This window comes from Drosophila mauritiana, chromosome 3L (assembly GCF_004382145.1).
Source record: "Drosophila mauritiana strain mau12 chromosome 3L, ASM438214v1, whole genome shotgun sequence".
Taxonomy (NCBI): domain Eukaryota; kingdom Metazoa; phylum Arthropoda; class Insecta; order Diptera; family Drosophilidae; genus Drosophila; species Drosophila mauritiana.
In genome coordinates this window covers 7917463-7933163 of record NC_046669.1, presented here as the reverse complement: position 1 = coordinate 7933163, position 15701 = coordinate 7917463, and the positions used below count along the sequence as shown (strand labels likewise).

At 44.1% G+C, this 15701-nt stretch overlaps 2 protein-coding genes across 2 annotated transcripts; both read left to right on the top strand.

The window, feature by feature from the left end:
• Window positions 1-33: 33 nt before the first annotated feature.
• On the top strand, window positions 34-5331 carry LOC117140131 (ATP-dependent DNA helicase Q4). The gene is made up of 6 exons (XM_033302895.1): window positions 34-240; window positions 294-3463; window positions 3527-4267; window positions 4330-4505; window positions 4565-4881; window positions 4943-5331. Exons 1-6 carry the CDS (start codon window positions 139-141, stop codon window positions 5174-5176), a joined length of 4740 nt encoding a protein of 1579 aa, XP_033158786.1. The 5' UTR covers window positions 34-138; the 3' UTR covers window positions 5177-5331.
• A 5747-nt stretch (window positions 5332-11078) lies between these two features.
• LOC117141595 (probable basic-leucine zipper transcription factor O) lies at window positions 11079-15680 on the top strand. Its single transcript, XM_033305109.1, is given in 3 exon segments — window positions 11079-11783; window positions 14475-14597; window positions 14663-15680. Coding segments are annotated over 3 exon segments (1077 nt in total). The 5' UTR covers window positions 11079-11642; the 3' UTR covers window positions 15476-15680.
• Window positions 15681-15701: the final 21 nt, after the last annotated feature.

The window sequence follows — 15701 nt, the reverse complement described above, 5'->3', positions numbered from 1 at the left end:
GGCCATTGGTCTGGCAAGGACGGTGAAAAAGCGCGCGCTAAGCGAAAACAGCTGCACTTGTGTTGGTTTATTGGTTGGCGAAATCTGGTTCCAATGTTTGTTTCCTCATAATATTAACAATTAAAGATAGCCGCCGACATGGACGATTCGGTGTTCAAGCTGAAATACCAAAAGTACAAGTGGCGCGTCAAGGTGTGGGAGAGGGACTTCAAGAAGAAGAATGGCCGTGTTCCATCGAAGGTGAGATTGGGATGCGGATATGACAAGTATGCTAACTGGTTGAACTGTTGCAGTATGATATAAGGGACGCCAGTCAGGAGATTCGCGACTCATACAAAATGTACTACAAGCTGAAGACATCCTTTCTGGAAGAGACGCTGAACGATGTTCTCAGCGAAGATGGATACGATATTCTGGAGATGTCACAAGCCAGTGATTTGGGTGTCAGCATGCTGGACCAGGACGTCAGCCTTAATGAAGGTCCCCAGCTACCGCTGGATATATCTGCGCTGGTAGGGCCACAGAGCTCTGGTAACCTGGAGGAAATTCCAAAATCGGCGGAGGGCTCGTTCTCAAATCTCAACGACCTGCCCAATCGTCAAGTACTCACCAATCTGGTCAATCGCGATGAAAACCATGTCATTCGCAAGTTCGAGGCGGTGGAGGAGCTCCCAATCAACCAAAATGCCTGGGGCATGAATGTGAGTAAGAAGCCACCAGCTCCACCACAGGCCGTAGAGGCCTCCAAATCCACTCCGGTACTCGGAAAGCAACCTAAAGCGGGCGCTAGTCTTAAGCCCAGCTTGAGTGCCAAGTTATTCCAATCTTCGCGCGGATTTGCTAAAAGGAACCCCCGAAAGCCGCTTTCCCGTTCTGTCAGTACCTCTAGTTCCAACACATCACTTAGCTCAGTTCCTACTGATCATCACGAGGAACTGGTCGACTTTGAGACCATACTCATACGCAAAGCCAAGGAGTACAAGGAGAAGCAGCAAGCCATAGCTAACAATCCAATGCTGGCCAATGAGCACAGCAAGGAAAGTATCAAAACAGTGGTGGACGACGGCTGGCTTCAACGGAATACAAAGGAAAACACTCTTGAGGAAGATGTGCCCTTTGCGGAAGCAAATAATAACAGTGGTCCGTCCAAGAAAACAAACTTTGGCCTGGCCAATCTTGATTTAAGTAAACTAAAACCCACTCTTAAGGAGGAACAAGTGTTGCAGGCAAAGCCCGAACAAATGGCAATCACACAGGAGCTGCAAACAGATATGAATTCTAGCATGAACCAGAAACCAGCTCATCTTAATCACACACCTCCTGCAACCAGCCAAAAATCAGCCGTTCCTAAAAATAAACCTCGACCTTTCGAGCAGGAAACCGATTCGGATTCCGACTCTGTTGTGGCTGAGAGTGAAGAAGAGCAGGAACCACAGGAGTATCGCCAACTATCAAAACGTCGCAAAATTGTTTCAACAGCATCAGGAGCAGTGGAAGTAGCCGCCCCAGTTGAAATTCCCAACAAAGTCGAACCAGAGACAGAAACATTTGAGCGAGAGAACCCAGATTTCTCTGCCGATGAAGACCAGGACGCTACATATGTACCAGAAATTAAAAAGAATAATAAGGCAAAGCGTAAGCAAGCCGCCGGAAAACAAAAGACCGCTAAGCCTAAAGCGGAACCAAAACCGAAAGCTGAAAAGAAAGTCAGAGTCAAGGCCGAAAAGAAACCCAAGGCGGAGAAAAAGCCCAGGAACTCTAAAAAAGCCATTGCCCTCGAGCCGGCTCCTGATCCAGAAGAGGATGAGCACCAGCCATTGAATCCAGAAGATCTGAAATACGTGTTGGCCTTGGAGGCGGGAGATATTACCTCTGTTCCCCGCATTAATGTCCAGGATCTAGAAGAAGCTGATGCTACCGCCCAGCGCTATATTAGAACCTTCGCCACTGGACCTAACCCAGGATCGTCGGAAGGATCCAACATTCGAGTGGATGAAAAGAGAGCCGCAGCACGAAAGAAGCTGGAGGAACGCATAGCAGCTGGTAAATTAAACGAGAACTTTGTGACCATAAACATTCAAAAGAAAAAATTCGTGCGGGGCAAAAAGTCCGTGAACTTCAGCAAATACAAGAAGCAACAGTGGCGGCATAAGAAACGAGTGGCAGCCTTGAGTGGGCCGGACATGGATATGGGTGGCTGTGATGGCGGAGTGCTCACGTGCTTCCAGTGCGGCGGAGTCGGACATTTCGCTCAGCAGTGCAAGGTGAAGGGAGACAACTTGTTGCCACTTTCGGCACAGCTGGAAGAGGATCCCTCGCCGTTTCCCACGCTTGCCGAGGCTCAGGAAATGGCCAGTCAGGGAGCTGTGGTGGCACACAGTCGCAACATCTCACGGCTGCCCCAGGCGGCCAATGCAGCCATCCTGCAAGGCGATGAGTTGATTGAGTCAGAGGAAGATGACCAAGAAAGCAGCGGAGATGAGGAGGGACAGCAGCATCCAGACCCGAATTGGTCTAGCGATGAAATGGACCTCGATTTCGAGGCCCTGGATGCGGCCGTCGAAGCTTCTCTAAGCCAGCCGGTCTCGCAAGAGAAAGCACCTTCACCTATTAAGACATACGTCGGACACAAGATTCCGGAGGAGTTCCTCAAGCAGGCAGGACTGGACACCACCGCCTCTAGTTCGAATCGCAGCCAGCACGGTGGTGTGAAGCCCCTATACGATCTCCTTCCGGATGGCAGTGTCCAAGACACGACACCAGAGGTCCTGGAGGCACTCCATATGTTCGGGCACACCAACTTCAGGAAAGGTCAGGATCGCGCCATCATGCGCACTCTCTCCGGACTATCATCGCTAGTTACACTTAGCACGGGCAGCGGCAAGTCTTTGTGCTACCAATTGCCCGCCTATTTGTATAGCCGTAAAGTGGGAGCTATAACGCTAGTCATCTCGCCATTGGTGTCGCTTATGGAGGATCAGGTGACCGGCGTGCCGCACTTTCTGCGAGCTCACTGCCTGCACACCAATCAGACCGCGCCGCAGCGTATGAAAATTCAGCAGATGATTGCCAATGGGGAGATTGACATTCTTCTTGTCTCTCCGGAGGCGGTTGTCGCCGGGGAACGAGCCACAGGCTTTGGTGCTATTCTTCGCCAGCTGCCGCCCATTGCATTCGCTTGTATTGATGAGGCGCATTGCGTGTCTCAGTGGAGTCACAACTTTCGACCAAGCTACCTAATGATTTGCAAGGTGCTGAGAAAGAATCTCGGTGTGCGCACAGTGCTCGGGCTAACAGCCACGGCAACTTTGCCAACACGAGTTAGCATCATAAATCACCTTGGCATAGCGGATGGAGAACGTGGTGTTATTAGCGACATCCCACTGCCTGACAATCTAGTGCTGTCCGTCTCCAAGGATGAGAACCGAGATGCAGCGCTGCTCCAACTGCTCAATAGCGAACGGTAAGACTTGAACCACCAACTTTGAAACTTGAAGAAGACTTAAATACATTTTGATCATTCTAGCTTCGAGCCCTGCCAGTCCATCATTATCTATTGTACGCGTCGCGATGAGTGTGAGCGAATCGCTGGGTTTATTAGAACGTGCGTGCAGGACCGTAGGGAACCAACTCAGGATCAGACAAAGAAACGCAAACGTGTGAATTGGCAGGCGGAGCCCTATCACGCTGGAATGCCCGCTTCCAGGCGACGAACCGTTCAGAAAGCCTTCATGAGCAATGAGCTGCGCATTGTGGTGGCCACCATCGCCTTTGGTATGGGCATCAATAAGCCGGACATACGCGCAGTAATCCATTATAATATGCCAAGAAACTTTGAGAGCTATGTGCAGGAAATTGGTCGAGCAGGACGCGACGGGCTGCCTTCCCACTGTCACCTCTTCTTGGATGCAAAGGGTGGCGACCAGAGTGAACTGCGTCGGCATGTGTATTCTAACTCAATTGATCGGCATGTCATACGTAAGCTGCTGCAAAAGATCTTCGTGCCATGTAGCTGTGACAAGGAGGCTTCCAAGAGGACAGCCCTCCCGGTTCCCCTTGAAGGTGATGGTCCCAGAGTGCATATGTGTCCGGGTCACGAGATTGGCTTCTCCGTGGAGAAAACCGTTGAGATGCTGGACATCCCGGCGGAGAACATATCCACGTTGCTCTGCTACATGGAGCTTGATCCCCGGTGGTGCATCAGTGTGCTCAGCTCAGCATATGTGATGGCTAAAGTAATCTCGTATGGTGGGCCCAAGTACTTGAAGTAAGTCCTGTAGACATGTGTATTGTGTATGTGTTTAATGCTATTGGTTTTCCCTTACACAGACATGCTGCAAAGGAATGTCCACCATTGGCCATGGCTATTGCTTTGCAGATTAGGGATAAGACTTTCAAGGAGGACTCTAACATCATAGAATTTTCGGTCACAGATATCGCGGCAGGAATTGGCTGGAACAGTGGTGTGGTCAAGTACCAACTGAAGGATCTGGAGTGGGTAAAAGGTGAGATGGTAATCCGTTCAAAAAAGGATCCGTTTAATTATAAATTAATCTTTCGATAGTAAATGGATATCCCAAGCGATCGCCCATCACGGTGAGCTTCTATGATTTGGGATTCCGCATCAAGGTGCCGGGCGACTTTACCGAACCAGAGATCGACAACGCTCTGGACACTCTCTATACCCGATCCGTGAAACAGGAGCGTACGCAGCTCATCCAGCTGCAATATGTGGCCCATGGATTGGCTGCTGTGGCCTACAGCTCTTGCGGCCAGTGCTGCAATGCGGATTTTCCGCAGGATCGGGGCGAGCAGCTAAAGGCTATCGTGCGCAACTACTTTGCCAATGACTACCCACAGGATCTGGAGCTGGAAATAGAGGTAATTGCTTGGCAACACACTTCAATTTCTTACTTTCATTGCTTTCCTCTTTGTCCATTAGCCAAGTAACGTGCCGGATGAGAACATCATAGACGACGTTCATGCCCTAATAAACATGTACCCGGACAATACATTTAGCGGACGAAATATTGCGCGCATCTTTCACGGCATCATGAGCCCGAACTATCCGGCTGTCATCTGGGGACGCTGTAAGTTCTGGCGTGCCCACGTCAAAGTGGATTTCAATCGCATCCTGCAACTGGCCAACATGGCTATTATCAAGATGCGTACGTGACCGTGATATTCGGATGAACCGCCACCAGGATTCTTTTATTTATACGATGCCAGGGTAAACTAATTAATAGCTCCATGAATTTAAAAATATGTGATGCCATTCAATAATTCGTATAAGTCTGATAATACAAACATAAATTACAATATCTATATAAACAGTTTTTGTACTTATGATTGGAGAGAGGAATTTGAACGGGCAATTTAAATTTTTTAGTTTGGTTTTTAAACTCTCCAAATCTATGTGTGTCATTAGCTAATATACTTGCACCATACAATCCCACGCCAATGGAACAATAACAATTTATGATCATTTCATTGCCGAAAACAACAGAGCACTAAAATAAAGTAAACAAATGCCAAGCTCGTTTAGAGGCAAATTGCAGCTACGGCTTCAAATGAAACAGCTGAAATCAATTCGATCGGGCCCGTAAAGAAGCAAACATCCGGCTGAGTCATTCCCAATAACATCACGAAATGGATAACTCCGGTCGAAGGTGTCATCTTCAAATCGGAGTCTAGCCAAAGGTCGTCCTTCCTCAGTTCACACGAACGCGAAGCGAACAACCCAACAAATGGGGGGATCCAACAACAACCCAGGGCACAGACAACTGGAAACAGAGAAACATCATTGAAGTTGTCGGATCAGCGAAGCGTTTGATAAAGGTTTTTTATGACTTGGCCATTTTGTAAGGCCTTTGGCTTCTCGTGCCGATGTTGTTTATAATCATAAACGAGACTCGAGTACACAAAAGTCGACCCAATTACAACTTGTTTGTTCTGAGAGTGAGACCTCAACGTCATCATCCTCGCTCCATGATCATCCATATTGTGCAGATGGCCAGCGATGCCATCGAGCAGCTAGCTGACCTTGCCTCCAATTTTACTCCAATTTCGAGGCATAAAAGCGAAAATCAATTGAAATGGTAGCAGGCAAATACCACAAAGCAACCGACGAGATAGGAAATAATACAAAATAAAGGAAAAACTAAAAGCATCGAGCAACTTGACTGGCCAGCTGATGCAACGGACAACATGACGTATGCTGAATATTAAACAATTGCTGGCATTCCAAAGAAAATAACTTGAGATGGGCTAGTTTTATGCACTTTGTATTATGATTATAAAATGTTGAGAATACTTCAACGACAACAGTTTATGTTGAAAGCATAGAAGATCTTTACATTGCTATCATATATCGAAACATTATTTCCCCTCGCTCACCAGCCAACTTTTAAGCACTTTGCTGACAATTTACGTACCTGCTTTAGGCCACATTCTGTTGGCCAACCGGCCAACCGTTCGATTGAGTTCAACTACGGCTATGGCTAAAGGCTACCAGAGCTGACCCTGTTCGCACCTCGTTATGCATCCACTGGCATTTGGCCGTGCTCCTTCATAAGTACTCTAGTATCTGGGCAATGTGATCTCCTCTCGTTTTACTCATGCCATTTTCTGCATGAAATTTCCCCCAAAGCGCTGTCTATCGGCATCATCATCATCATCCACTGTGAACTTTGCAATCCGATCAGGCTGGGTTCAGATGCTTTTGGCCTTCTAGACAGTTTCTTTTACGTTTTTGAATGGATCTTCCATGGGTTTCAATCATCTCCAACAGCATTTGCCAACGTTGTGGTAATTGGTTTTCCTATTTCAGCTTCTTTTCGCTTCGTTGCGAGCTGAATTTTGAGTATTTCTTGTCACTTTGCTGGTGAATAATTTTGATCAACATCAAATGGCAATTCAATCACTATTTCTTGGCATTCTCCTAGCTAATTTTTTTTTTGGATTGACTAATGGTAGTTGTAAATTATAATAGAACTGAAAAGCGCTGAAACTGATGGGCCAACTGAAGGAACCGACAGAAATGTCTGGGATTCCTAAAAATCATAAAGTGCAAATGGTTTTTTTTTATTTTTGACTGCAGTCACTCATCAAACGTTTATTCAACTCAATTTTCTTGTCCCTTTTTTTGTAATTCTCGACGATGACTAAGTTATGCTATATCTCATTTTGGAAATCTCATTTTTGTTTAACAATTTCTTAACTACGACCAGATCTACTTAGTGATTAATAAATGAATTACTAACTTATTTTTCATCAGTTTTTATTGGAACCTCTTTGTGACCTAGTTTCAATTTACCTATATCGCAATTTGCGAATTTGTCACTTGGGCAAATATCTGCAAATAAAGAGAAGCAAATTTATTAAAATCAAGTCACTTGATCGAATGACTGGCAAATAACTGGGAAAAATATCAATCAACATTGGGTAACTTAACTGCGGCCAAATGCACCCAACTCAATCGCAAAGTGACAAAACAATTTCGCAAAACAAAGTCAAATTCGCTTTTGACCCATATGCGGCAGATTCTGCACTCTGTTAAGCAAAACAATTCAATGGTTTGATTACAAAACCCATCGACAATTTGCCACAATTTGTGGTGGAGTGAAACCTTTTAGCTTTTAGCTTTCGGCTTAGATGATGTATGGTATTTGGGTGTTTGGAGAGTGCCGCCAAGGAAGGAAGGGGTGGAGTTGCGCAAATCCGAGACAAAGACTGGCCTGGTGATGATGATAGATCATGGCGGAGCTCTTCTTTTAATTTTTTCTCTTTTTTTTGTTGTAATTTTTCTGTGTATTTCGGCTTCTGGCGGATGTGGCATGTGCCATGTGGGATGTGGAATGGCTCCATAGGATGTTCTCCTCCGTTCGACTTGAAACTTGGACTGTTTAGCATATTCATTGTTGATTGCAGCGCCGCGATAATTATCATTCCTCCGACTTCTGCCGCTTCGGCGGCTGTTCTGCCTTTAATTACCTTCCTCTTCTGGCTCTGCATAATTGCATTGTTGTTGCCGAAATCGTCATTAGAATTTTTATTTGCACAATAATCAAGTCGGTCCAAAGTCATAAAAAAGGAGAACAACCCGAAACCGAACTGTATTGTTTTTGTGCAATGGCAGAGAATTCAGTTATTCTTTTTTTGTTTTTTTGGCGGGGAGCAGCGAACTCCAAACCAGAACAATGAGAACTTAATGCGTTTATCCAAATGTTTGCGGTCTGTTTGCCAGTATTTTTACATTGGTTGTTGGAAGGTGGGGGATGTTTCGTTACCGGCAGAGAATTGCAATTGACAAATGATGCTGGGGAGGAACGAGGTGATGAATGAACTGGCCGGGAGGATGCAGTCTTGCACAGCCTTGAACTAGTTGGCTAACTCGGATGAAGTTGGTTGATAGATGTGCCCCCTTTAAATGGGAATTATTTCCTAATAGCTGTGTATACCCTTTTTGGGCCTTTAGAATGTAATCCCATAAGTCAAAACCCTTGAATAACTTTAAAACTGCACAGAAATAAGCAGTAAATGGAAGGCATATTAATTTTCAATCACTGTTCACTAGGTATTAATGATTGCCCCCCAAAATTCAAAAATTGAGAGTACACGTTTAATGTTCCATTGATTTAAGCCACAAGCAATAAACCACTTGTGGTTAAAACCCGATCAGTTAGAGGTCAGCCCCCGCTGACCCTGATGTAATGCCATCAAAAAGGTAATCCAATTCTCCGCACAAAAGATGACTCTTCGCAGGCGCATTAAAAAACATTTCTAAACTAATTTAATAAATTACCGCATTAGGCCCATTAAGGCTGACAAAAGAATGGAAACGGAAAAGCTACGAGAAAAATGCGTTTACTGTCATATCACAACATTAACGGAGACGGGAAGCCGACATTTATAAGGCACATAATTACTCGATCATTGTTTTCGTCATGTATTAAACAATTTTCAGATGAAGAAGCGTTACCGCCGCCGCTGATGATGATGACTACAATAGACCTTCGAATGGGTAAAAGTCAAGGTCGCCAGCGCGGCGTGTGAAATCATTGGAAATTAATTGTGGGTGCTAGGAAAACACTTCTACCACGATCGATCAACTCACCCCCATCACACGAAATTCAATTGGGAAACGAAACCTGCTTTTCAGCACGAGATGGAGAGATACGACTACCAACGCCTAATGATAATAAGATATTTTCAAGAAATCCATTGGACAACTCTTGCCCATTTTTAGTGGTCTGGTGCAGTGCAACTGGCGCTGATTAAGGGAATTTCTCACACAATCCAAGCGCCGAAACTCGCTCACAAAACCAAAAACTAAGCCACGAAAGACGTTTGGCAATGCCTGACGACTGCAAATGCCTTGCTTTTCTCGAAGGTGAACCAGAATGCAGCAGCCACATCTCGGGGTCCCAGGTCTTGAGACTCCGTCGATGTCTCAGCAATTGAAGCGCACTCAATGAACCGGATTGCCACCGTGCACATCTTTTGAAAGTGAGCGGCTCGGCTCAGCGGCTGGGACGGCATCAATTCTAGAGCAAATGAATGTGTCTTGCTAACGGCAGCGATGGAAATTTATTGCAGCATTTTATTTTAATTAGTCTAATTTATGATAATTTTTCGCAAATCGAAATGAAATGCTGTGAGTTGACGGCGAAGTAGGCCTGAATCTCTTGGGCAACATCCGCGTAAGATTAAAAGTTCTAGACAATGTTTAATTTATAAATGGTCAATTAACAAAAAGCGAGAGGTTTTTGCATAAATCATTTATCTGTTTAAACGAACTCAACATCAGTTATAATAATACAATTTTATTTCTGAAACTGTATAATTAAAAAAGGATAATGAAGAGGCGTATGAATTTTATATAGTTGCAATATATAATATAAAAATTAAAAATTAAAATTTTGATCTTTAATACCATATAAACACAGTTTATTGTTGCATATTTCGGTAAAAACTGTTCACTTATTTCCTATTTCCATCGGTCAAAATTATGCATGTTATTAATTTTTCCCATCAATGCCAATCGAGTTCGTTGCCTAAGTCTTTCGTTTATCGGGCGCTAATGAACGAACATTTCGCACTAAGCGCGACAATTAAATGGAGTCGCTGTGGAGTTGGCCAAGTGGCATCACAAATAAGCCGAAATTTGCACTAATTTTTCACAGCTTTGCGACAGAGCCAAGCAAACATCAACAAACCGCGAAAGCAAAACAAAAGCCGACCGCGCTTTTTTGTGTATGGTGTCCAATAAAAAAATCCCCCGCACTCATGAATGAGAGAATAACTGCGATTTGAAGAGCCGACCAGCCGAGCGAGGCATCAATAGACACGATGATTTAGTTTTTCCAGCCTCGTCTCTGTGACGATGATGTTGCTCTTTGGTAACTCCACCGATGACGAGGTGGATTTAGCCGCTGGCAGCCTCGCTCATCTGCAGAGAGCCCAACGAGCCAGCGCTCTGCTCTTGAGTATAAAACTAAAATTGATGCGAATTTTTTACAACTTTTGCATCAACTTCAAACGCGGCAACACGTGCAGAGCCCCAGCGCTTGCTCCTCCGTTCGAAACGAAGTGAGTCCCCGATTCTATAAGATACCGATACGATACGGCTCCATCGGATCTGTAATAAATTGCGGCGTGTGTTTTATTAGCGCGGCAAAGTGCGTGGCATTCAAATGGTGCTGAGAGTTGAGCAATCAATTACGCAAATTAGTTCCCAACGGCGCAGTGAACATTAAGCAAACGAGAATACCTTAAGAACGGATAAACACTATCAGCTATTGTAGTTGAAAGGATAAGGAACTTTAATTGAAAAGGAAGTGCTACTTAACATAACAAACTTAAGCATAAAAAAGTCTATTCAAGAAATGGCATTCAAATAAAGTGTTCATAGATCTAGAAACCTTCATAGGATGTTTATATAACGATTGCACTTTAAATATCACATCTAGTGGATTACGGACTTAGTACTCTTTTAACGAAAGATCTATGTTGAAGACTAAAATGTTCCGTAAATGTTAGATACTTGTTAATTATAATTTAACATAAAAAAATACAAAACCTTAAGTTTTATTACATTTTTAACAATGCCAAAAGGTGAAGAGATTGAAAAGACAGCCACTCTATGTTAATCTATATAAAACGTGTACTGAAATAACCAAATTACGACGAACAATGTGTTAAACAAGAATCTAACGCAATATCGTTAGCCCCGACTTAAATGACTCGAGTTATTATCAATTAAGATCCATTAGAAGCACACAATCCGCGGGCACAAAAAGTGAATGCAACCGGCAGCAGCTGCAACATCGCCGTCAGCAATACTCGATTGTCCATTAGCCATTGCGGTTGCCTCCTCTCGGCTGACTATAGTAAACATTTAGATATAAAATCTAATAATATGCCGCATAAACCAAGAAGGAGAAGATGTTTCCTTTCTAAAATTCCGTTCAAAATTATGCTGCGCGCAGAAAATTAATATCAACAACCCACTCGACTCGTTTTCTTTCGATTTTCGTTTTGTATCTTTTAGATAGGAAAAAAATCACATTTAAATTACGGATTACGGATAACCAAAAATAAACATTAAAACAACAAACAACACACAAAAGGCAACAGACATCATGGCAGCCACAACAACAGCAGCGAACAAATCACCGCAGCATCAGCAACACAGACGGCAGCAGCATCTTCAGTGGAGCGCCTGCATTATGATAGTCGTGTTCGGACTGTTTTCGATGCTGACCGGGAACTGTGTCAATGGGGTAAGTGGAGTCGTCTTCTTCCCGATCCCGAAATCTGAAATCCGCAATCCGAAATCCGAAAGAGCGAAACGCCACTAAGCCCATTTTCCCTTTTGAATCGTTTTTATGGTCCGCAATCATGGAAAATAGCTATTTTTCCATGGGCCTTTTATGAGCTTGGGAAATGGCTTATTGAATAATTTGGCCAACATTGAATTGACAACTTCATTGGCCGCGTCTGTTCCCATTTGTCCGCATCGTTGCTGTATCAACATGAGCAGCTGCAGCACACAAAAAAGTGTCATCTGAGATAATTTCCTACATTCATTCCGAGTAAAAAGATTGCGCACACCATTTGTCTCTTGTTTGATAGGGATCTTAACCAGCAACAACAAAGCCACGCCAGCAACAACAAACTCCCACGCAAAGTTGCAGCCACGGCAACAGCAGCAACAACGGCAACAACAGCAACACTAGCAACGCCAGCAACAATTACAATTGTTGCCTCTTAAAACAGCCCAAAAAAGCGCTTGCGGCCCCCTTTCACCCTTCTGGCCATCTTCTTTTCATGCAGCATGCCATTTTGCAAGAAGAGGCCAAAAAGAGCCAGAAGAAGCTGCAGAAGATTCGGGGCGGCCAAGGGGGAAGGGTGGCTAACACACGATGCAGACAACCTGTCTGCCAAAGTGTTAGACAACTTCTCACGTCTTAGCCAGAAACACACAGAGAAAAGTGAACCCAAGCTGCCTGAAAACAGAGGACGCCTCTTTCTAAAAAGGTGTCGTCATGAGTTTTTGCTTCCCTAATTTAAATACACCAACTAAGAGACTAAGGAGGAACTGAGGAACTAAGCTTAAGTAATTAATACCTGCAGCTTATCTTCTGTTAGATCTACTATTAAGCAATTTAAATAGTTTTTAGCACTTATATTTATTTATTACTTTAAATAGTTGAAATAGCAAATTTTGAAGTGCATCATAGTTAGGAAGCTATACGAGTAAAAAGGGGAAACAACATTCGCTTTCCACCATTTGAGGCATTCTGCGCTGTGTTACATTATCAATTAGCCTTGGTGGCCCCTCAGCCGCGCGCTCGTCAAGCAGAAATAAAAGGAAAATGCAGGGAAAATTAACCATTTTCCGGCTGTAACTGCCGTGGCCCATCTCGGCTGGCTTAGCGGGTTGGTATTTAAAGGAAAATGGTCTGGTCTCTGGCCAAAGGTTGAGAGTGGAGGGAAATAATTGATGGTGTGCGGGGCTCTGGTCGAGAGTGGCATCTTGTCCGCTTTTTGGGTTAGTAAGGCAATGGGCGGTCCATATAGTTTGTTGTTTAAGTCTTTTGTTGCCGCTGGAAATGCTTAAAGCCCCTGGAAAGTTATTAGCGTGAAAATTGCAAGTGATTGAGAAAAGTTAAGAGGAAAAACGAGGCAGCTCGAATTTGCAATGCAATCGAAATGGGACTGGAGTGGAAGGTGCATCCTGGTTGCAATTGCACTCTGGAAAATAAGTGTTTGCTTGTTTAATAATGTTTGTGTTGATGTAAAAATTTCTAAAGAAGATAGCAAAAATGGTAAAGACTTCATTTGGTATTTTGTAAGCAGCTTACTGCAAATATAAAATCAATTACTTTTAAGTTGAAAACTATGCACATAAAGCAATAACTTTTTCGCCTTAAAACTCCATAAGATCCTTGATTAAGATGTTTGCGAATTGGCCATAAAGTCCCAATCTTTTCCCATGAAGAAACCCCCTGCTGCTCGGCCATTTTCCCACCCCATCAATGTGCTGCACATTGCCAATCACTTTGCCCTGTCCCAACGTATTCAATTAGCATAAACTCAGCATTAACCCAAATAGACAAGCGCCAACGGCGGCAACTTTAACCCCCTGAAAAGGGAGAGAGATTTATTCGAGCGTAACAGCGGCAACAATGGGATAAGAAATCGAGGCAAGATCAAGATAGACAGCCAGCGAAGATGCAACACACTGGCGCTCAAATGAGGCTGGAACCAATGGATGCTTGGCCCAGATGGATGGTTCCCCAGTGAGATCGACACAAAAGAATCACATCCACATCTCTTCCAGCTTCGATACGCGGTGTGTGTTGTGATCCGTGTTGGAGCCGCCGGAGTTTTATTGTTTTATTTTGCTCTTTTCGGCATTTCATGGTTTCGTACGCATGAGATTGACAGTCGGTTGTCACATGGTGGCCCCCCTCTGTTTGCGCCCCCAATTACTTGCAACTGTTGCAAGTGCACAATTTTCAACACTCGCTGGTTCTTTTGTTGGTTTTTTCGACAGCCTTTTTTTTCGGCTATTGCATTTGCATTTTAAATTTCTGTTTGTGTGGCAATCGTTTCAAATTGTAATTTGTTATTGTTTAGAGTTCATTTTGTTGCTGCGTTTGGGCAATGTTCGCCAGCCACATGTGCCACCACCACCCACCCATGCTGCCACCCACAATTGAAGGTCGCTGCGCTGCCTGCGGTGAGATAATTCACACGGGCGATCTACAAAGTCATAATTTAATACGATATCTGGTGTGCGAGGGAATTACTTTTAACAGCATTATTATTTAATTCAATTTACTGCATTTTAAGTGTTTCGAAATGCGGCTAAAGGTGGGAAGAGTCTCACTCGTAACCTAATTACGATGTAAATATTTATTTTCGAAAAATGCCTTAAAATTTCATCTCATTTTCACTTTTGTTAGCAAATCGATGGCTACACAGCTGGCGAGGATTACCCCGCCTATGACGCCGTGCCAAAGGGTCTGGCCTTCAATTGCCAGGGGCGCCAGCCGGGCTACTATGCGGATACAGAGACGCGTTGTCAGGTGAGTTCGAATAAGACTCTGAAAATTGGTGAAGTTATATATAAACCATATGGAATTCATCATAGGTCTGGCACTGGTGCCTCCACTCGGGCCATCAGTACTCCTTCCTCTGCCCAAATGGAACCGTATTCAACCAGGCCGTCAGGGTCTGCGACTGGTGGTCGAATGTGAACTGCGAGGGATCGGAGCAACTCTACCAGAACAACGACGAACTGTATCGCATCCCAGAGCGCCAGCAGCAGCTGAATGATGTATGATATGAGGCCGATGATGAGTATAAGATTGGGACAGCAAACGGAACCAGACAGCGCGGCGGAAGACAGCGGCAATTTCAAAAGCAACAGCAACAGCAGCAGCAGCAACAGCAGCAACAGCAGCAACATCAAGCACTCAACAGCAACACGGCAATCGGCGGAATAAACAGCAGCAATAGAATCGTAGATAGCAGCAACTACAGTAAAATGACCAAAAATAGCTTTAGAGGTAGCATGAGATTTACCACACCAAGTACCAATCCCCAATCGTCATACTCATCATCACAGCAGCAGCAACAACAACAACAACAACAGAAGCAACATCAGAAGCAACATAATTCTAGTAGAAATAGCGAAAGAAAATCAAAGCCTAGTAGCGTTAGCCATAGAGATAGGGATAGCAACCAAACTAGATCTAGGAACCGCACTCACAATACCCTGCAATCCGGCAAGAAGAACAACAGCAACAGCAACAGCTCGCGAGGCAAACAGCGATATAATACGAATAAGTTCGAAAACGATGCGGAGCTCAAGGATTACAAGAGCAAGATCAAGAACAAATACAATATCGATTATGATCATTCTTTGGATGAAGAATATGAAATAATCGAGGCCATCGAATGAGTGAAAATAGCTTTATACTCGTTGTTCTTGATGTTGTTGTCACAAAAATGCGACCCCAAATTGGCGCCCTACCACCCAAAAGTTTTGAATGTTACCCAAAATGTACCCGTTGTAAATATGTTAAAGTATGAACACATTCCCTTCATTGTTAAATATACACATACCCCCTTCCATTTAAAATTGTAAAGAAAAGTATTGCTTGTGATGTGCACAAAAGCAAAAATAA

What these genes read in the sequence shown, in the direction of transcription:
- LOC117140131 (XM_033302895.1), top strand. Translation starts at nt 139, where the DNA reads ATGGACGATTCGGTGTTCAAGCTGAAATACCAAAAGTACAAGTGGCGC. An exon ending in ATGGCCGTGTTCCATCGAAG is followed by an intron (nt 241 to 293) that starts GTGAGATTGGGA and finishes GAACTGTTGCAG; the next exon opens with TATGATATAAGGGACGCCAG. An exon ending in ATCTGGAGCTGGAAATAGAG is followed by an intron (nt 4,882 to 4,942) that starts GTAATTGCTTGG and finishes TTTGTCCATTAG; the next exon opens with CCAAGTAACGTGCCGGATGA.